General features: G+C 39.8%; 1 protein-coding gene across 3 annotated transcripts in view; it reads left to right on the top strand.

The window, feature by feature from the left end:
* pde4d (phosphodiesterase 4D, cAMP-specific) overlaps nt 1-22369 on the top strand; it is a 184822-nt gene that overhangs the window by 127999 nt on the left and 34454 nt on the right. Inside the window, exon 1 of one of the 3 annotated variants that reach the window (XM_079689446.1) lies at nt 2916-3717. The exons of the other annotated variants lie outside the window; for them this stretch is intronic. Within the exon in view, the coding sequence (XP_079545572.1) occupies nt 3629-3717 (89 nt within the window). The 5' untranslated portion in view covers nt 2916-3628. Of the gene's footprint in view, nt 1-2915; nt 3718-22369 lie in introns of those variants that run through there. 3 annotated transcript variants of the gene reach the window in all.

Raw genomic sequence — 22369 nt, 5'->3', positions numbered from 1 at the left:
CCTAATCCTAGGCTACTGTATGGAAAGGTAGGTGCTTTAAGACAGTTTTATTTGTAAACACATTTAAGAGCTTAAAGTAAAAGATATTGTGCTCATGTGAAATGTTTTTATTTTCTTATTTGGGAAATTCCTTTTGTTACTGTTATATACGTAGTACATTTCTCACCCATATACAGTAGCAAATGAAGTCCTCTGAGTCAAAAAGCCTCTCCACAAGTGAGCCATTTTTTGAACACTTGAACATTCTTCACATTCTACAAATGGCCCTTGAAGCCTCTGTGTCCCCATTAGATGAGGGGATCTAATTACAAATATCTGATTTAGAAGGGGAATCAGTTAACCTTTGCTCAAATGCCACTGCATAACCATCTGTGAATGGCAAGCAGGAAGACCGGGCCCAAGGCGTTTCCACAGCGACACGCAGAGTGATGGACAGCTAGCCTACCTCAAAGGAACAAAACGTGAAAGAGGCCTGTTTTCCTGGCAGTCTCTAGAGGGATTTGCATGTGTATTAGAATATAAAGTCCATTATATTACTAGGCATCAATATGTAACACAGTTCATATATTGATTTTCATGTAGTAAGGCGTACCTTACATTCCTCCTCAGGTTTTGTGACCTGAAGAGTTTCATTATTCCTCATATATACATCTGGCAGGCCGTGCTGTCGAAGCAGCTCTGTGATGTGACTGCAGCTTGTGTTCAGCCTGTGTTCTTTGGACATCGATCTGCAGATAAATGAAGAAAAGTACTTTTCTAAATGGCAGTACATGTGAAATCGATATGTACTTGTACTGCTGTGTAATCCGGCCTCTTTCCCTCTGAGGCCCTGTTACAGAGAGCTATTTCAGACACTAATGTCATGGCCTGCTGATTCAAATATGATGTGATTTTTTTGTAAATGGAAAATCATTGTCCTGCTTATAAGCAGGGGTCACAGATGATGATGGGTTAACACTGTACTTAATGGCTGTAATTTGTCATTGTGTTAGCTTTCTGCCTGGCACATATCGCTGTTCCAAGATTCCTCTGTCCCTGCAGCATGGTTGCATTTGATCTCTAATTTAATCCTCATCAATCTTACCTTGATTTGTCGCTGCTACACTTTCACCCTCCTTCTTTTTTTCTCCTGGTCCCATCGTAAAATGAACGAGTAAAGCCTCATCATTGATCTCCTTGTTCTAAAGATACTAGCGCTAATCCGTCGCAACTCTCCTCGCAGCTTTGCTTTTTGTCTGTACTCCTCTATTTCCCTCTCTCTCCCTCTCCTGCTTTCTATATGTATTTGACGCTGCCTTTACACTCTCTCATCCTGGCTTTTTCTCTCAGGTTGAAGGATGAGTCATGAAGTCAGCTTTCCAGTGTTGAGTAGAGCAGGGACAAACAGCCCCCAAAGCAGGGACTCAGCTTATGTAATAGCTTACACATGCGCAAACACACGCACAGGGTCATACAGTGTATATTGTATTATTCCACTACTGGCCCCAGTTTCATCCGATGTGAGTTGTGTGAAATGATATGATTGTTTAAAAGGATCTATCCAAGAGACAGCTGGAGTGTTGATTTTCGTTCACTGTGTATACATAATGAATAACAGGTGCTTCAGAGCTTTCTAACTGCATTCTTGCTTAACCTTAAAGCCCATTTAATGAAAATGCTCTCCCTGGTGCTGCTTAAGCTGTCAACCCTGCCTCTTTACACACTTAAACTACCCACATCCCCCCAGAGAACTGCTTTTCTGTCTCTATGTTCCCGCAAGCAGATTCCTGAACATGCAGCTTCCCTCCGCCCTGTTCAACCCTGGCTGTTGTGGCTGAAGGTGCAGGCTTTTAGAGGCTGTGAGGTGGTTTGGCTTTTGGCAGGAGTTGGGAGGCTGCTGACGTGTTTTGGGCAGGATGTGTTTAAAAAGCAGAGCTGGATCCTGTTTTTCAGACCGCAGCAACTGGAACCCATCCACAGCTATTGACTTTAATGCAAAACACACACAGACACAACTTTAGTGTGCTAACCCCAACCTCAACTCATAACTTCCTCGCTAACACCACTTGATCACAAATGTGCAAATTGATGTGTGCATGCAAAGTCACTTGTACACATGCATGCAAACACAGAGTGGTACATAGACAGACATGCACTCTGAATAATATTAAATATAATGAATTGCAGATTTGCTGTGATTTATCTTATCTTCACAATTGATTACCGACTGGGGCCTGCAGCTGGTGCTAAGACAGAGGAATTATTCTGCAACCAAGTAAGACATCCTGTGTAACAAGTAATTCAAAACAAACATGCCTCGAGAGGCCCCCTGCATGCTTTCACACTTACACACGCAAAAACTATGGCACACACACTCACATAAACAAAGAGAAAAATAAGATGGCCTTTGTTGTGCGGTTTGACATTTTATGGCATGCATGCAGACACTGGAGACAGACAGAGGGTGTGCTTGGAGTAGCAACAACACAAAACAAACTTACATGGCAACAGCAGCTTTAAGGAGGACTAAGATGGATCCAAACACACATCACTTAAGAAAAGAGAAGTACAGCGGAAGGTGGAATTAAAGGAAGGAAATGAGGGGAATTACTTCTGTCAACACTTTGCCCATATAACTTAACCTAATAGAGGCTCTAGGTGTGAATAGGAGCACTCCTGCGTGTATGCAGATTGTACATGTGCAGACGTGTTCCTCTCTGAATGAAGTGCAGCTGCATGTGGTAAGAGGATCAATAGGTTTAGCTGACTGGATACTGAGAGTCAGGCACACCTCTTACACAGGGTCAGGACATCCCACTTACTCGAGCAGGGAGGGAGGGAGGGAGGAAGGGAGAGACGAGTGAGACAGAGACTGAGAAGGGGAGATACCGAAGAGACACTTCACTGTTTTTTTTCTCTCTCCCTGTTTCCTCACTTCCCTTCCTGGGAGGTTGTTATAGGGCAAGCACAGAGAGGGGGACGCAGAGTAAGAGACAAAGAGGGCAAAGCTGAGAGGATGAGAGCGAATGTGAGCGTGTGAGTGACTCTGTGTGTAACATGCTCTGTCATGCTGGTGTGACTACCACTGCCTCCCCGACCGCCTGTCAGGAAAAGGAATGTTTTCCGGAGGACTGAGTCCCTGAACCAGTTCACCATGTGGATGTGGGACAGTAATTTCCAAACCTTTGCCGGAAGAATTCCTCGGAAAAAGGAGCAGCGGCCGGAGAGCTTAGCTGGTCCTGCTGGGTGGCCGCCTGTGTGCTCGCACTGCTGACACTCCCGCTGAAACACAGAGTTCACACTGGGCTCAACTCTGCTGCCAGTTTCGCTTTTTTATTGTCACTTTTATTGGGATGTTTATTTCTTTTCACAAACTCAACGGATTTTATGGTGTTATGTAGTTTGACTTTTTAAAATTGCCTTGTTGGATGTAAGCCGGCACTTTTGACAGTGATGCACTAGGACCAAACCAGTGAGGTTGGAAGTTAAGAAGGGGCTCCTTACTGAAACTGAATGGGTTTATCACAGCAGTGGACTGCAGTATGGGACACTACATGTTGTGCTGTGGCCTGCGGATACTGTGGGGCAGTGTCTGGAGATAGATAGCCAGATAGAAAGGTAGGGGGATCAGTCCTGACCCAGCTGCAGTATGAAGCCTGGACAATGTCCAGGTGTCCACAGTGACAGGTCCATGATGCACCTCAGCCATTTCCCTTTAAGAAGACACTCTTGGATATGGTGAGTAATGGAAGTGATGATGTTTTGAAAATAGACCTACATGTGAAGTTGTTTACTTTTTCTATGCTTTTAATTGGTCTTTTAATGAATTAACTGCTCTTCCTTTATATATAGGAAAATGTTTTGTGAGTTCATTTTAAATACATACAATTGGCATGCAGATTAATTTGTGAGCGGGTGTGTTGTTTTTGTGGTGTGGTTAGAGCTCCCTTAAGGCTAGCCCAGCCCAGTGTTTTTTCCCAGCTCAGCTCAGATGTATTCAGGGACATTTATTGTTAAATGGGCCATACATTTCCTGTCATTTTCTCCCACACTAAATCTACAAGTGGGTCAAATTGTGTGCTTATCCCAAATAGCAAGCACTCACAGGTATTGCAACGCTGAGATGCTTTTCAATAGCAAAATGATATGAAAAACATCTGGACATAGTGCTGTATAGTTAGTTTTATAATGTGTTGTTTTGATTAGTCATACTAAGGCTGGGTATCTAAGGGGAATAATTGTCTCAAAGCTATGTTATGAACTGGGAGGGACACAGTGGACTCAGTGATGACATCACGGTGGGCTATTGGGATTTGAGCAAAACAATGTTTTCCAGTCATTTGAGTTCTTTGTGCTAGTAACGCATTTTATGTTACTCTTTAAACAAATGGTAGTAGGGTTAGTTATGTTGCTGTCCAACTGGTTTTCTTTGCCATTAGTGTCTGCGTTTTTAACCACTTTTTTAATTTTATTTCAGTCACTAACAGCCCTAGGCCTTTGGGTATTCTCTATGCTTTGTTTTAAAGCTAATCACAGACATGCACACTATATTTGATATATGTTTTCTCTTGTTTCTCTCTACACTGGTGAATGGTGATTTTACAGTAAAGGAGGGAGGATGTGGAAAGATGAGCTTTAGGGCGGATGTCTATGCAATCTACAGTATGTAGCACAACGTGTACTCATAAATAGCAGCGATATATTCAACTGATACCTCCGCTCATATTGCAGAGTATGAGATGTTCCTGATAATGCAATATAATAGGTTTAAGTGTTTTTTACATAACATAATACACTTCAAATAACTTGACTTGAATATATGGAGGGTCATTTACTGACCTTTTCAGTCGAGACAGTACAATCGAGTGTTAGATAACTAAATGGAACACAGAGGAATAGATGCAAACAAACAGGTGAACTTTATGCAAACATGCACATTCAAAAAGCCTCTAAAGCATATTCACCCAGCCACTTAGACTTACACATGTAAGTAAACAAAAGAGGGCTGGGCTCAAACCAGGAAGCATTGTCAAATATTCCTTGGTAATCCATGAACACACTTTAAACGACAACACATCCAAACATCCTTGAAAAGCACCTTGACTATAAAGTTTGGATGAGTGAGCTTTTAAAATGTCATTTCAAGACATCATCCTTTAACACTTTAAAGTCATACAAAGTATCTGTTGGTTCACTGTGAAATATTTCAGTATGACCCGCACTCACTTTACTTACATCTCCTCTTGCTTTGATTGAAATGCATAAGTCTTGCACAATGCAATGTTTATTATAATATAATTCTACATCCTAGGTTATAGCGTTAACTGTTATGTGCCTCTTATCACAGGCCTTTGCGTCGATACAGTTGTCCCTTGTGGCTGTAACTCCTTAAACTAATTTGAGAGAAATCTATCTGAAATTAGGATGTAAATCACAGTCTGCTGGAACGTGTTGTGTTGCAGAATTAGATGTAGGAAATGTAGTGAGTGTTGCAACAACAATTCCGAGCTGTCATGGTTGTCAGAGTCGAGCATTAGTCTCTGAAAATGGGGGATGGGCCTGTCAGACTCCATTCAAGCGTCAGACAGGGTTTTCCTTTTCTCATTCTCTACACAGCAGAGCTATGCTCTATTGTAGTGTATGGGGTGTGTCTATTTAGCTTAAGGGGGACCCTGATAATGGACCAGACCCTCTGCATGTGTCACACCTGAGGTACACCAGCAGAGTAGCACTGAGAGAATAGAGCAATAAATACATCCGTCTAAAACGTGCAGCCATGGCACTCGCCTTTAGACATTAAAACACAATTGTATATGTTGTATTCATTTGGGCACGTGCATCTCACTCCAGAGTGCATTGAGGACGACGAAGAACATAATTGCCCCCTCTCCTCTCATCAGGCCATGCTGCATCATAGGGTTATTGTGACAGTCAGCATCTTTTATTGATCTTTAGTCTAGTGCGCATACACAATCCTTCCATGCAGAGTGAACGTCTGGACTGAAGCAATTATTGGCACGCTCATTTCATCCTACATTTGAAATGGACAGGGTTTTGCTTTCAGCAGCACACTGAATAAACGGAGATGTATGATTGTCGAAACAGCATCAAACATTGACCAGAACGGGAATGAAAAGTGTGTGTAGTAATCCAATTAAGTGAATCCAGGGTAGAGGATAGACGAGGCTATATTTAGCTAACAGGTATTGGAAATGCATTGAGGCATCACTTCCCCCTTCCTGAAATATTGGAGGGAGTAAACAATAATTGATATCTGTAATTTTGTTTCTTGTTTGTTTCTAAGTGTTAGAGGACACCCAGTTTTACTCTCCCTCTCACCTTCCCCCTTAGTGACTACCTCAGATAACAAGACACTAGGCATTGTTCTATTTTTTTCACACTGCACATCCTCATTGATTCTACGGTCCTGGGTCAACCTCAGACAAACTTTAGATTACTTTCTATCACTCACACTTACTTTGTTTGGACCTTTTGAAATAGGCTTTTTTGAGACAGCAGAGAACTGCTGTCAGTTCTGAGAAGAATAAGTCATCACTCACTGTTGTCCCAGGACCATCAGTAGTGTGTGTGTGTGTGTGTGTGTGTGTGTGTGTGTGTGTGTGTGTGTGTGTGTGTGTGTGTGTGTGTGTGTGTGTGTGTGTGTGTGTGTGTGTGTGTGTGTGTGTGTGTGTTTACCATGCAAGGTTATGCAGATTGACTCTTATTTGAGGTGCTCTCCTCTCACACCCCCTGATAGAAACACACAGTTAAACACTCTCTTCTTCACACTTTCTCTTCCACTGCATTCTCCCTCAGAAACCAGGCTGGTATGTGTGAACAAATGTGGGGATACAAATCATTTTCAGGACACAGTGTGCTCTCTCACCTCCTCCAGTTTAAGTGTATTTTAATACCAGACTGACACAATTAATTTCTCTATATTTATTTGTAAAAAACAAAAGTCACACATTTACAATCAGAAAGGTTTTTGATAATTGTTCTGTTTTGTGCATTATTCACTAAATGCTAGAACACAATTTTGATAATGTTGTATTTGTCAAAAACAGTGTGAAAATATTTGCTAAGCGGCTCCCTTGTCATTATTTAATATTATGTATTATGTTCATGTCTATATATTGCAATTTTATTTAGCAAATGTCTTATACATTCAAGCAGCACCGAGCGGTGTGAGAATAAACCAAACTAGTATTGGTGCGGGCCATTAAAACAAAATTCATTTTAAATGATTTAAACATTTCATAGTTGAGAAAACTTCTGAAGCGTGACACTAAACATAGCATTTTACCCTTTTACAAGTATTGATAATTGCTGTTTTAAAGACCAATAGTGTTGTCTTTCCTGATTATTATTTTTAAAATGATTGCAATACTTTACCTTAGATCAGTCTGTTATCGAACTGAATGTACAACAACAGAATGGCAAGGCAATGCTCACTGCTCTCAGTCATACACACATACACACAGCCTAGTCTGACTACATGACATTTGACTGATAAATAATCTTCTCCTGTAGAAGGTCCTGTTAAGTTTCACTTAATATTACAGTCAGCTCAGTAAGGTGTGAGTAAGAGCTGTGATAGTCAGAATGAACTGGAATGTCTTGTTACTCCAGCTTTCCCACAAGGCAGTGCAGTGTTAAATTGATTATGAAGTTACTTGTAGCATGACAGACATGTTCTCACCGATATGTTTGAGGCTCTAATTGTAATCTGCATAGAGAGTAGCATGCTGCACGATGCTCACAAAGACTCCTCTGTTTCACCTTCTCTCTGTTAGGGGACTTTCAATTAGCCTCTCTTTGGAATTGATAAATATTCAGTTTGTCATTTCACACTTCTTTAGGACCACATCTCGCTGTTTGTTTGTCTTAGCACACACACAGTCAGTTACTATTGACTATATTAAGATCTTCGTTCCATAATGAGTTCTATTTATCATCCGATATCTCTTTCACATAATGCTTCTTTTGTTTTCTTATTGTGCTATTCTGCAAGTTATTTACAGTTGATTATTTAGTGTTGCACAAGAACAACATAAGAATACATAAACATACCCCTTAGGTCAGATGAAATGCAGTGGAGAATGAACATTATCTAGAAACAGTGTTGTCATCGCTTATTACTGCATCTAAAAGTCGGTTTGTCAGACAGCAGTAAACAAACACAGTTTGGACCTACTGGCATCATTACAAATAATATATTATATAAAATGAGTCAAACTGTGCATATCTACCTGTGTATCTAGTTGATGATGGTCTGCTTTCGGCATAATAATATTAAACTAACTTGCCGCAATGCCGAATCGTACAATAGCCCTTTCCCCACCCTACCTTCTGTCTTCCTGCGCCCGTTCGCAAAACACACCCATCTTTGAACTTCAAATTCATTTTCATCTAAACTATACTCTTCTAAAATGTCTTGACTGCTTCTTGCACTGTTGCAGCAAACACAAATGTAAACCCTCAACAAAGTAATTAAAACTGTGTCTGTGAAAAGTCGATCTACAGTGGGTCTCTTCAAGACCACATTTTGCCATGATGACACAAACCGACTCACAAGGTGATAACAAATATGTCTCATTTGTGCTTTTGAATGGATATCTTGGCTTATAGAATCAGAATCGGTTTTATTTAAGTATGTTTACACAAAAGAGGAATTTGCTTTGGTATACGTTGTGCAAACAAAGACACAGAAAGAAGAATACGTAACAAAACTAAATCAAATTAAAAAAGGACTGTTATGACAGAGCTATTTTTTAAAACGATTTCAATACTATTATAACAAATTAACAATATTTACATTTGACAAATACTATACACTGTATTTAAAGGAGAGAGCCGTGCTGATTTAAAAGAGGTAGTGTGGAGAAGAAAATGTATGCAACATGTGCAGGATTGACACATTTAAAAAGATGACAAGATGTTGTTCGCATGATGAGCATTAATGAAGATAAATCACTGACTCTCTATTCAGTGAGATCTTTTTGGATGCTTTCAGCTATCAAATATAGGATGTGGTGCAATAACATTTATTTTATTAAATGTACAAAAACAGGGCAACAAGGCCTTCTTGCCACTGGCTTCAACAGTTGTGGCTATATGACTCCATAGTTACATAACTTGCTCCCTGGAGTACACAGCAACGCATACAAGAAGCACAGATCTGAAAGGCCTGGAGACAGCTTTGACATCACATTCATTTAAAATATCTATTTCAATTTTATTCGTCAAGGCCTGTGCTGTCTCTCAGCCATGTGCACACAGCAGCTGCAAGATGGGGCATTCAATCATGTGTTCATCTACAGGACAGAAGCAGTAAGATGGACACATTAATAAGAATTCAAGAAGTTAGCCAGATTTATTGGAGGCAGGGGATAGCCGCAGGTGCTTATATGAGCTCAGCGTAAATCAGAAATAGAAATCTTACAAGCTTAAGCTGGGAGCTAAGGGAGCAGGGACTGCCCCGAATTGGGATGTTAGATACATCTAGAATAAAAGCAGGTAAATCACAGCCTCATTTTAGCTTTAGCGTGCAGTCAGAGGTTTCAAATGACTGTGATAGCTACATTTTATAATTTTACAGTGTACATCTTGATTTTATTAATAACTGAGGGGGTGTTTGTGTGCTAATAATTGTAATTCATGAACATGGTGTCTTAGGACCAGTATCAAAAAAATCAGTCCATTAATTAGACAAACAGTTTTCAGACTTTCAAATTGTAAGATTTGATTGATTATCTCGGTTATATACTTTTTTGTAAATTCAACAATAATTATTTTAGAGTGCTGGATGACTGAAACAATCTTAACATGTCCTCTTGAACTAGTTGTCACCATTAATGCAAATGTATAGAATTAGAAACATATTTAATAATTTTTTACCATTCAAATCCCATGAAAACAAATGTTAGTTGCATTCCTGACAGCAGCTACGATATGCACCTTGAAAGGTCATTATGTATTACAAAAAAAAGTTGGTACAAACCGGAATCAACTAATTTCCCTGATATTAAAATGTCATTGCTGATTCAGGGATAAAGTACAAAGAAAGTAGGAAATAGCATTACTCACCCTGTGGTACGCTGGAGTGTCGCTATGCAGCCGTGTACGTCACTATTTAAACCAAACAAAAGCTGCGGCTAGCCAAAAGATGTTATCATGCCAAGGCCCTTTCCTGCAGGAACAAAGCCGGGCTGCTTGTTACAAACTCCCACCACAGCTATAAAACAAACAGTTGTAATGAAACAAAAAGATGTGGAGTTTTCAAGAAAAACAGTTCAGAGGCCTAGCCCTTGGGTTTTCTTTGAGATACACAAACATTGAAGGGTTAATGCGTCAATCCTCATTTTCTGTCTCTCTTTGGAGGTAAAGGGTCATCTGGCTTTGGTTTCTTGGCTGCTGCTTTTAGTGAGAGGCCACAATCCCTTTTCTGATATCAAAATGTGTCTTTATTTATCAAAGAAAATTGCACTCATTTTTAGAAAAACTGTCAGCTGTGTTTAGCTCAACCACCTCCCTTGTGGTCTGCGTTTTGGACATTAGACATGACAAACATTTTGAGAAAGAGCTTTTACGAGCAGGGAAGCAGGACGATGTTTATATCAGGAGGGAGTTGCTTGTGATAATGACGGTGATTAGGATTGCCATGATGACGTATATGAGGACGCATACAAACAGATTAGAAAAGGCTTAGACTAGGAGGGGTAGTCCACACAAGCACATACACATAGACACACACACACACACACACACACACACACACACACACACACACACACACACACACACACACACACACACACACACACACACACACACACATATGCGTTCACACATACCTTGCTGGATTAAGGTTATTATGACTTTTACAATATCATTTGATCTAATGCTTTCTAGGAAACCTGTGAGAATACAGTAAAGTAAGGTGTATGTATTTGTCTTTATTGTAGTATTATATTTTGGCAAACTGAGTAAAGCTGAAGAGTATAGGATCAAACAAAACCCTGAAATGTTGAGTGTTTTCTTCTATAATTGTTGCTGCTCCGCATTTCTCATTTGTCCAGTTTTATGGTGCATTGTGTCAGACTTCCTTTCCAAACTGCATACCCAAGCTCGTTCCTAAGCAATGTTTGGTCTACATATTTCACCTTCCTCTATATTATCGCACTCGTAAATTATGAATGCAGTTGTACAGTGCTTCTTTAGAGGAAATACACTCCCACTTGCAAAACCCAACTGTTACACTTCTCATCCATCCGGATTGACAGACTCTCACATTGCAGGGTGTAGAATAACACTCTCTCAGCAGGACAGGAATGAACACAATGACAGATTATTTGTGACGGCAAGGAATATCTACAGTACACTTAATTTCAACTTTCCACCATCCACTTTATTTGGTACACTCCAGTAACGACCCCCTTTTTCTCCACAGGGAGTTTGTTCTTTCCAGCAGCACATTTATGCTACAAATATCCTGTCTCAAAAACCTCCCAGATGTGCTTTTATTGAGGTTAGGGTACATTGTGGGTTGGTCTGCAGATAACTAAGGGCACATAAGTAGCCTACTGTAAGAACAAGTTGTTCTGCAACATCTTGAAAATATCAACAAATGGAGTATAGATCAGCCCCAACAAGAACATTTGTGGCTATAAACTTGAATCAGCTTTTTAGAACCCAGATATTCTAGTTCAGCATTCTAAGGAGTGAAAGACAATATAATCTAACATTTGTTCAATATGGTTTTATTTTCTCATGAAATGAAAACTAAGCAGCTCAAAGCAGCTAAAGCCTTCCAGGATAAAAGTCTCATTTGTGTTTTAATTTGTTTAGCCCTTAGATGTACCGATTCGATTTCAAGAGGTCCTTAGCAACAATTATACAATATAAGCTAAATTAGACAAAACACTCTCTGGGTTAAAGTTGTTTAATTGGGAAGGTGTTATAAATAATCTGCATATGACGACAATGTGCAATGATCCCCTGTGACGCTGGTGCTCCCTGAGTGTGATTTGAGGAACCTCTTAACCTGAATTACCTGGACTGGGACGAGGACACCCTTGGCAATGACTGGGGGGATCCCTCCCACACACACACACACACACACACACACACACACACACACACACACACACACACACACACAGGACATTACCTGTCCTACGAACTTCTCCGTAAGCAAGGGCTGAGCTCTGACACTCTCACAGTGTAATGATGTCACCAGGGTTTTTAATGGGGGATTACTCTGACATCACTGGGACTGCTGCCAGTTAAACCTATAAGCTTCACCACACAGTGTACTAAAACTGTGCATGTCTGTGTGTTATATCCAAGAGCCGATTGATGTCCATTACACCGTGTGGTTTTGAGATAACAGCAGATCTTCAAAAAGCATTACATAAGTGATCTTCAGCCCTGATAATGAGAATCAATTAAACACACATACTGTACACACACACACACACACACACACACACACACACACACACACACACACACACACACACACACACACACACACACACACACACACACACACACACACACACACAAAAAAAACTACGTAAACACACATCATAAACATGAAACTGACCTCTTCATAGACAAACTATAACATACAGGCCTTTGAAGGCATACCCAAAGAGGCATTTCATTTCAGGGTTTGTTGTGCTGTTCTATGCCCAACTGAGCAACACATTTCGTTTATTGTATAATCTTGCTTTGAGACTACAGTAATGGCCAACACTTTGGACAAGGTTGCTTTTGTGGCTTAGGGACTTTATATGAGTACTGCAGTTGACTGTTTTAAACAATCTGTCAGATATCAAACCCCGCTCACAAATTAACCACAGGTCCATGACTTTAAGCAGCACTGACTCTAAACAGCACTGCCTCTTACCAGCACTGCCTCTTTTACAATAATTAAGCCTTTTAGATCAAGCAAAGAGATAACTGTTGATCAATTGTATAACAGAAGACGTAATTGATAGAAAAATAAATAAATAAATCAGTCAATAGTGGTTCACTACACCCATTCATGAACTGGTAGGCTGTTTTTCTATGTTTCTGAGGTGGATGTGAGAGAAACAGCTTTGTTGACATGAGTGTTTATTTGCCTTTAAGCCACATTATTTCATGCTGGCCTCATCGTTCTTACATTCATACTGTCCAGCGTTAACACATCACGACACACTCATGTTGACAGTGTATGCAGCCAGATACACAAAGACTTGCAAAACACACATGCACAGCACAAGCAGGAGCTTTTGTTGGTCATATTATCAGTGCTTACACTTCAGACTTTCCGTTGTCGGGGGCGACTTTCTATTGTTCTCTGTGTCCTGGTGAGTCTGTGAGACTAACAATAGTCCAGCCAGTCTGGGAGTCAGCTGAATGGTCTAATGAAGCACAGGTATGTCAAGCACATCTGCTGTCGATAGTTCATTTATTGTTATGAACCACAGGCATATTTAACAGTGTTAGGGTTTATCATTTTAGCAACATTTATACAATTAAACCTCAAGTACAACAATCAGTGTTGGTTGCTTCTCCCCATCTTTCTTTTCTTGACCCTGTAAGAAGCCCCCTGTCAGTCTCTTTTTCTCATTACACAATCTGCCGCTCTATCCTTAGCAACTGCAGGCTGATTGGTCGTCAGGACCTACCTGTCCCTTTTGAATTCTGCCGGGTCACCATGGCAACCACATCATAACACGAATCTAGCAGGGGACTGTGAAGGCAGGCAGGTAGTGTGTGTCTAGCTGCGGCGAAGGAATTGCTCCTTGACACACATCATAACAGCTGTTTCGAAGAGGCAAGAGTGGCTGAGAATGGTTTTATTTATGCCTACACGCCACGGTGCCACACACATCTCTTTTATTGTCTCTTAATCACATTGCCTTTGCTGATTTGCATTCTTTACAATAAATATCAAATCATTATATAAGATTCCAATTATTTCTGCAGTGGAAGTGCAGTTGCCATGGCACTTGACTGCAGCAGTAGCTTTAAGGCACAGTTATAACTTATTTGTCATCATGCTATATCACACTGTTGCCTTTAACTATTCAATGAGCTGGAAAGACGACGCTGAACCTGAAGGATTGGAAGAAAGTTAATCCTACCCCCATGTAATTGCTGTGTCTCTAACCAGGCTGCCATGGTCCTTCCTCACAGTCCAATTTAGTATTTCACTTTGGAGGGAAAATGTGTAAAACTGTCACTGCTATGGTTACATGGTTGTTATATACTTGAATAAGATGATCATAGTCAGTGAATCAGTGTCTTCATCCAAACTGCTGCCTATGTCGTTCTCCTCTGTAGTCTTTCGGCAGCTGAAAGCACTTTTTACACTACATGTCAACATGTTAACCACAGACCCACCAGTGACAATGCGTCCAATTTGCAGTTCAGTATCTTGCCCAAGGACATTTTCCAGTCATTGTAATTATATTCACTGTTGTTTGCAACATCCGTGAAAGTGCGGTTGCCATGGCTCTTGAGAGCAGGGATGCACTGATGCAACTTTTTCTCAGTATTCATTGAAATGTCTCAACTTTGAAATACATTCCAATGCTCTCTTTGTGCTGCTTGAAACTCATGGGAATCATTTTAATTATTAGTTGGTGGTAAGGTCACATGAGGCCACTTATAGCTATGGTCCTAAAAAGGATCAATGAATATTATAATGACATTGACATAGGATCTGTTTTTGTATTTTCTTGGCCAATCCCAAGAGAGAGAAATATGTACTAAGATATTAAAATTGTTCGTTTGAGTTTCAGTACCAAAACCCTCTAAGCACTAATAATAGAATAAAAACTGTAAACGATACATCCAGTGCTGATAGGTCTTCTGTTTCTGTCTTCGCTCTCTCTTTTCTATCAGCTAGTCTCTTATGTGTTCACCTAAAAAAACCTTGACACACCTGATTCTACCATCAACCTTAAGCCCCCTAACAAGGTGGCTGACCCTGACAGTCCTGAGAGAAGAGTGCTTCACAAAGCCGTCCCCGGCCATTAGCTGTTTATGTACTTCTGTACTTAACCTGCACAGTCTGCATCCCTGGGTGCTCATTTATATCACTCATTACTCTATCCCAGCGGTTCCCAACCTGTGGGCCGAGGCCCCCTAGTGGTCCGCGGAGGCATTGCAAGTGGGCCGCCAAATATATATATATATTTTATTTTTTATTTTGTACAGGCTAAAGACACAAACATGGACATACCAATAACATATAGGACATGACATTCCCATCTCAGACAAAAAACAAAACAAAAACAGAAGAAATAAAGATACAGTCAGTAGGACCACTTCAACATTTCACAAACAAAAATAGGTTGACAACCAAATACCAAGCATATTTATTCTTCCTTTAATCCCACTTTTCGTTAGAGCTAATTATTTCCCATTTCATGGAGTGTTGAGCCACCCTTTTATTTTTTGTGGCAATAATTGTTTCTCTTGAAACACCGTAAATTAAGATTACTCCTTGATTGGCTTTTAAAAATATGTATTTTAGCCAGAAGAATAGTTATATTTATGAACTGTGTGCAGTCTTCATCTAAAAGCCCAAATAAAATATTAAATGGTGTAAATGTAAATTCAATATTTGCCGCCAAATAATTTGCAAAACATTATGATTTGTGTGGAAACATTTTCATTATTAAGATTTTTCTTTTATTTCAACCTCTTTTCCTTTCTCTTTCTTGATCCTCCTTAGCAACGGTCATTACAGTCCTTGACAGCGGTGTATTCTACTGGATTTACAACATTTCACATGTTCTAAATTGACCAATCATGACTTTATTTAGCCTCCGTATTGTTTATGGTTGAATGTTGGCCGCAAAACATTTTTGGATTTTTAAGTGGAACCGCTGCTCTATCCAGTTATTTTCTTGTGTCATTCATCATTTATTTCTATGCAGCATTGAAATATACTTTCCTATTGTCTTCTTCCTTTCGCTTCAACAATTTTCCTATTATCTACATTTTCAATTTGATTTATCATTTATCATTGCAATAAAACATTCACAGATGCACTGTACTGCCCACACCTAGTGTTCACAAAGATGTGGCTGCTTGCATGTACATGTTTCAGCATTCACATACAGTGGTTCTGCTGGTATGCATTTGAGCCTCAGGGAGACAGAGTGACGTCAGTGTCTCCGTCACTGTGCGCTCCGTCACAGCTCACCGCTGCCACTGACAGTGTGTGGCCGTGTCTGGCAGCCGACACACGCTTATGTTACAGGGTGTGTGATTGTCAGAGGGAGCAGTTGGTCTGTGAAGCCTTGTTGCATTGATCTCTGTGTGCATTTCATCTGGCGGTACATATTCTAGTGTGCTTCAGTCAGCACCATTTTGTCTTTGTGTGCTTGTGTTTAGATGTTCAGTGTGAGTGTTGCAGCCTTTTGTTTCTGCCGTTGTGTCTGGGACTTCGACAGCCTCCCTGTCCACACAGGGCTGTTGTCACATGCTGGCTGCATCTGTCAGAGCGGAGCAGGAGCCGTGACTCCACAGAGAGTCTCGGCTCTGTGTGCTCGAGCTGCTGCTGATGTTTGAACAATGGTTCCTACTTTTTCTCGGCGGAGCACACTGCCCTCTGCTGACAGCTCGCAACACTTCAGAGATTTATCAGTTGGAGTGATTGAGATTGTATCTTGATACAGTTTCAAGTGTTTGAAAAGATAGTACAGGATAGGAAATCACAGTAATCTTATTTGAAAGATAAAGAAAAAACTCTCTCCCAGTTGATCCTGTTTCACTTACAGCTCTTATTCCTAGGGCTGCTTGATTATGGCAAAAATCATAATCACGATTATTTTGGTCAATATCGATATCACCTTTATTAAATACGATTATTCATTGACTTTGGAATTATTATTTTTTATTATACGTTGTTTTCGTAATCGTTGCAAGCCAAAATCATAATCGAGATTCAAATACGATTAATTGCACAGCCCTAGTTATTCCTTCGCTGTACTATATACAAACACATCTGCTTTAAAAACATTTAAATTCATATACTACATTATCTGCTCTAAAAAAGAAAATCTGTATTCTGAAATTGCAGTTTTCATTTGAGATGCATTTCATACAGAGTTTGCTGACTGACTCAAATTTGTTTATCGTGGTATTTTGCCTCCCTCTGGTGGTGGCTTTCAGGTATTACAATGGTTGGGAATGAGAGAGGCTCAGTGGTTTGGTCATATTATTCTTTGCTTTTTAACTCTATATTTGTATTCAACCTACAAGTTGTTCTCAGGTTACAAAATATAATAGGTATTGTATTATATGTGTTGCGTTGTTCACTATTGTGCAAATCAGCAGTTAGTTTGAAATTCAAATATTGTGATATATTTTTTTTTTTAATCATTTAGAGGGGCTCTCCACATTTTTTTAAATGGATGGAAAACAAAGATAAAAGCACATTTTAAAACGTGTAAGGAACAGTTAATTTGATATCCTGCAATAATACATAAACATGTTGTGTGTTAACATCAAAACAAATGAACACACCTAACCCACAGTCTATCCCAGTGTGCATGGAGAAGTAGACAGCATTGAAGATGAGAACTCCAGCATTTAATGAAAGGAACTTCATGATTAAAACTGTTGTTTCATTTTACTTGTGGTAAAGAAAGAGAAGTCAAATGACAATTATTGTCTCACTGTTGCCATACTTCTTCTGTACGCTTTTCATCTTGCTCTTCTATCCACCATAACGCTTTACATGAGGGAAATTGGCGTTGTGCATACAACATGATTATGAAAGTCAACAATATCATTATAACAAAACAATGTCGCAGCCACTACTGACTCTTGATGGTTATCTGAGAGAAAAGACAAATTAGTTTGCTCTACATCTGCACTTTGCTCCTCCCTCTCCCGCATATCTCTCTTTCGCTCCATCTTTTTCCCGACCAAGACACACCCATACTGAAACCCTCTCCCCTCAAACCCCTCCCTCCTTTCTGTGCAGTAAGCTTTATCAGGCTTTTCATTCTATCATTTTTTTCTCTACATCTGTTTTGACACCAGTGTGTGTGTGTGTGTGTGTGAGTGAGGGAGTCAGTGTGTGGCAGTGGTTAAGAGCCTCACAGAAATGAGTTTACCTGTGAACTCAGATTATCTCTCCTTGGAAAGGATAGCCCGTTACCGGCATGCCTGCTCCAACGGCTCACCCTTCGCAACAAACCAGCCAATCGACATCAAACCTCGTGGCAGGAGAGGGTAGGATTGTTTTTTGGGACTGAAACTGTGTTTGAAAGCAGGGATGGTGATGTGACCTTAGCCTTCCTTGTTTAGTCTTGTAAGGATTTGTTTTCATGTGAACAATGTCGTTGTTATGCATTCAGTAAATAGTCAGATATGACTTATTCTAGCTTTGTTTGTGTTGCTCTTTCTCTACATGTAATATCCAACTGTTGCCTGCATGTAGAAAGTTGAGATGGAGAGTAAGAAGTGATCACAGGAGGGAAACTTGCTGAAACTGAAAGTCAGCTGAGCTTAAAATCTGTAGTTGTTATTGCTGTATTGGTTGTTATTGCTCTTTGGGTGTATGTGACTATGTTCTGTGTGTGGATTCATGTGTTTGTATGACTCGCATGAATGTACACAAAGTGTGTGTTCTCTCTTATCAGAACATTAGCTGATGAAAAGCTCCACCTGGACAACACAGAGCTGGAACAGTGTTCATAAGCAAGCTTTGTGTAAATGGTTGCTTGGTCGCTGGTTATGTTGTGAGAGCTCTGTAGCAGCTGTTTACTCTGATCAACCTATAGTGTCCACCTGAAGTGTGTGTGTGTGTGTGTGTGTGTGTGTGTGTGTGTGTGTGTGTGTGTGTGTGTGTGTGTGTGTGTGTGTGTGTGCGGTTGTTTGTGTCCCCGTGTTCCATGAGAATCAGCTACTCTGTTTTTACCGAACACGGTTGAGAGCCAGGTAAATGATAAATAAGCAGGTTCCATCCAGTCATCGCATACAGCATCAAGGTGATGAAGAGGATAAGTCCGTTCACTAACCACAGCACAGCGTAAGCTCATCATCAGAGCACTCTCTGTCCATTAACGCTCACACACAAAATGTTAAGACCTTGTTAGACCCATTTTCATGCTGCATTTCTCTGACTCACATGTACTCAGCGACCTCAGACACAACTTAGATGTGTTATCATCTGATGAACGTGTCTGCGCATTAACATAAAGTCACATTGTGTTTGTACCTCTAAGGCATTTGAATATGAACAACGGTAATGACTGGTGGTGTTTGTAGACATATAGATATGGATGGAGGACGTCAATACTGTGTAGCAGCCATCTGTGCTCACTGCCTGCTCCTCAGTTAAGTGCTATTTATATCAGCATTCACCGAGTGTGTTTATCTGCACCCTATACCCAACATGGTTCTTGGGAGAGGCCTTTTATTAAACTAAATCAATCATTTTGTCAATTGCTGTGGTCGCTTAATCTATGCAACTGCTTTTTATGACAACAATTATACCAATGTTAGCACTAGGTGGCAGTGGTTCTCAGAATTGCATAAGTCATACAGTATATATCAGAGAATTAAGTGTTGCAAATACATGGCACAAAAGTGTTTAATAAGTAACCATTATACATTATACCATTTTTGTAATAGCAGTGACCTCCTCTTACATAAACTATGCCACTGTTTTACCAATTTAATAATTCACTAACTAACTAACTAACTCATTCATTTATTAACTGACATGTTCTTTTTTATTCCAGAATATAAAACATGGAAATGCAGTGAGTAATCAGTGCAAAAGCACAAAAAAAAGGACATTATTAGGAAAACACAATTAATAGAAGGATATCTGTTTACTGGGGATAAATATATAAACAACATAATTGCATTGGGTTATTTCCTATATTTGGTATATCTAACCTTTTTGTTAGGGGTTAAAAAGTGTTCACCTCTAACAAATAAATATTGTTAATAAAATACATTGTCTCTTAAATTGAGGCTGATGGATCTGGAATACATGGAGTTACATAGTGTTGTAAGTAGTGCAAGTACGATTGAATTTCTGCTGAAGTACATTCCTGCTGCCTCCAGCACGTTTGACTCATGTTGAGCAGGTTCATTATGTGTGTGTGTGTGTTTTACACCACTGCTTCCTGGGGATGGCAGTAGTGTAGCCTAAAAGTAAATACTCATGATGTGTGAGTGTGTGTCTATGTGGACAGTGGCCTACATTAAAAGCGATAGTAGAAAGAGTACAAGCAGAAATGACAGCGTGAATCTCATTTAAAACTTGTTGTATACTGAAGAGAGAAAGTTAATCACTTGTTAAGACCCAGTTTATTTATTTAAAAATGTGGTCCAAATGTTTTCAGTTTCTCAAGTATTGAACCCAGAACGAGGACATGGGATGAATAGAACTTACATGGGTTATGTCATCATGTTTTCTGTTTTCATCTTAAGGTTTTCATTTGCAATTCTCGTGGGCGAGGAACAAGTTCTCCTAAGGCAACTTTTCCCTTTTCTTGTTATTTCCCTGACTCAATGGAATGTGCAACCGTGGTAATAAGATTAGTTTCACCACTTCCACGAAGCTATAAACTCATTCTTCCAAGCTGCACTCAGTGCTATTTACTTCTAGTGCTCATACACATGGTCATAATTTTATATTAATGTAAACAATCTGGCATCAACCATCAACTCCCCCAGAGGTGAAATGAAAAGCGTTAATTGTGCATTTGATTAATTAATGTTCATTCTTTTTCTGGCATGAAATTTAAAAAATGATGGACGTATGTTGACATGAAAGGAAGCTTTCCCTTTGAATCAATACATGGTTACACAGCGATCTGCTTTTGCAACCCAGTCTCACAAGTCTAATTTGCAAGACTTAGTTTTTGTGCACAAACAAGTATTTATTTGAGTTGAATAAGTGGTGTTAGTATTTGCTAAGAGGTGTCTGCATATAAAGTGGCCATGCGTTTGTCCATGAGTCATGTGTGCAGGTTACCACATGTGAACCTGTCTGCATGTGCATAATCAAGAAATTAGCAAACATCGTCTTTCTCTCTGTTCTAAGGTCTGCCTATTTTCTTCCGTGACAGGAAAGCACATCTACGTCATGTCCTCATCAAGTGGATATAAAATAATTTGCATATAGCCATAGTAGTATCAGTCTACGGGTGCAAGGAGCAATTTATTCTTCCTTTTTAAAAGAGCTGCCGATGGATGCAACTTCTTTTCTGCTGCTCTTTCTCTTGAAGCCATCCCTCTCAAAGAGGAGCATCCTCTGACTGATGTCCATCTCTTGTTACTAACGCCTACGGCCAGTTGCAGTATTGATGACATGTAAATAATCGCACTGCTCTCAAGATGAAAGGGCTGGCATAATATTTATGCTGATGCTTCCGTGTTCATGTTTTTTTTCTTCTTCTATTTGTATTTTGTTATCGGTTTGATTTAAACTCTTGGAGAAGGGACACAGTCATTGTTGTGCCCTTCTTTTTAGCTGTGTTCATAATCTGGTGCAGCGTTTTCAGTTAATCCCCAAAACCTTAACAGAAATAACTACAGACACTTCTGAATTAATGTTTGCAGTGTTAAAGCAGGATTTATAGATGCAGGATAATGCCTAAAACCACAAACACCTTATACATGTCTGTGTATACATGTACTTCTTTTATATTGTATACCATGCTCAAATAACATATGCCTACACTTATACTCATATGTTCTTTTTCATTGTGATCGTCCTACAAGCTGCACACATGAAACACATGCATACAGAGGATGAGTAGCGTGCTTGGTTCTACCCCTTTATGTGTGATTGACAGGCAGACAGCTGACACACCTGCCTGCCTGCTGGAGGATGCTAATGTTAGCTTGTTTTTCAGAAACTGTGACAGCAGATAGTGCCATCTGAGCTCCACACACTATTGTGTTGCCAACAGCACACGGATGATGTTTATTATTTTTTTAAATAACCTCCTTTGTCTTTGGTATGATAAGACACAAAGTAAAGCCCTTCTGTTTAGAAGGAATATAATAATAAGTATTTGGAGAGAGTGCTGGTATACGTTTATTATAGGGCATACAAATCATGACTCCATGCAATACATGAAAGTCTGAATGCTGCTAAAGTAAAGATACCCGTAGTACCTGTATGCTGTGTGTTACTATTCTCTCTCTTCTGTGGCTAGTGTAGAGTTAAGTGGCTTTAAAAAGGGTGTCGGACTTTGTGACACATTTAAGCCGTAGAGCCTTCCTTCAGAGTGCTAACACTACAGTAAGCCTGTTTGCTCTTAAGTGCTTCTATTGGTGGGCTGAATTAAAACAATTGAAACTTAAATATATATACATTCACACTATACAAATATTCCAATAGATT

Source organism: Notothenia rossii, assembly GCF_949606895.1.
Source record: "Notothenia rossii genome assembly, chromosome: 6".
In the NCBI taxonomy this organism is placed as follows: Eukaryota; Metazoa; Chordata; class Actinopteri; order Perciformes; family Nototheniidae; genus Notothenia; species Notothenia rossii.
Note: the sequence above shows the minus strand (reverse complement) of the source record. Positions and strands in the feature narration are given on the sequence as shown.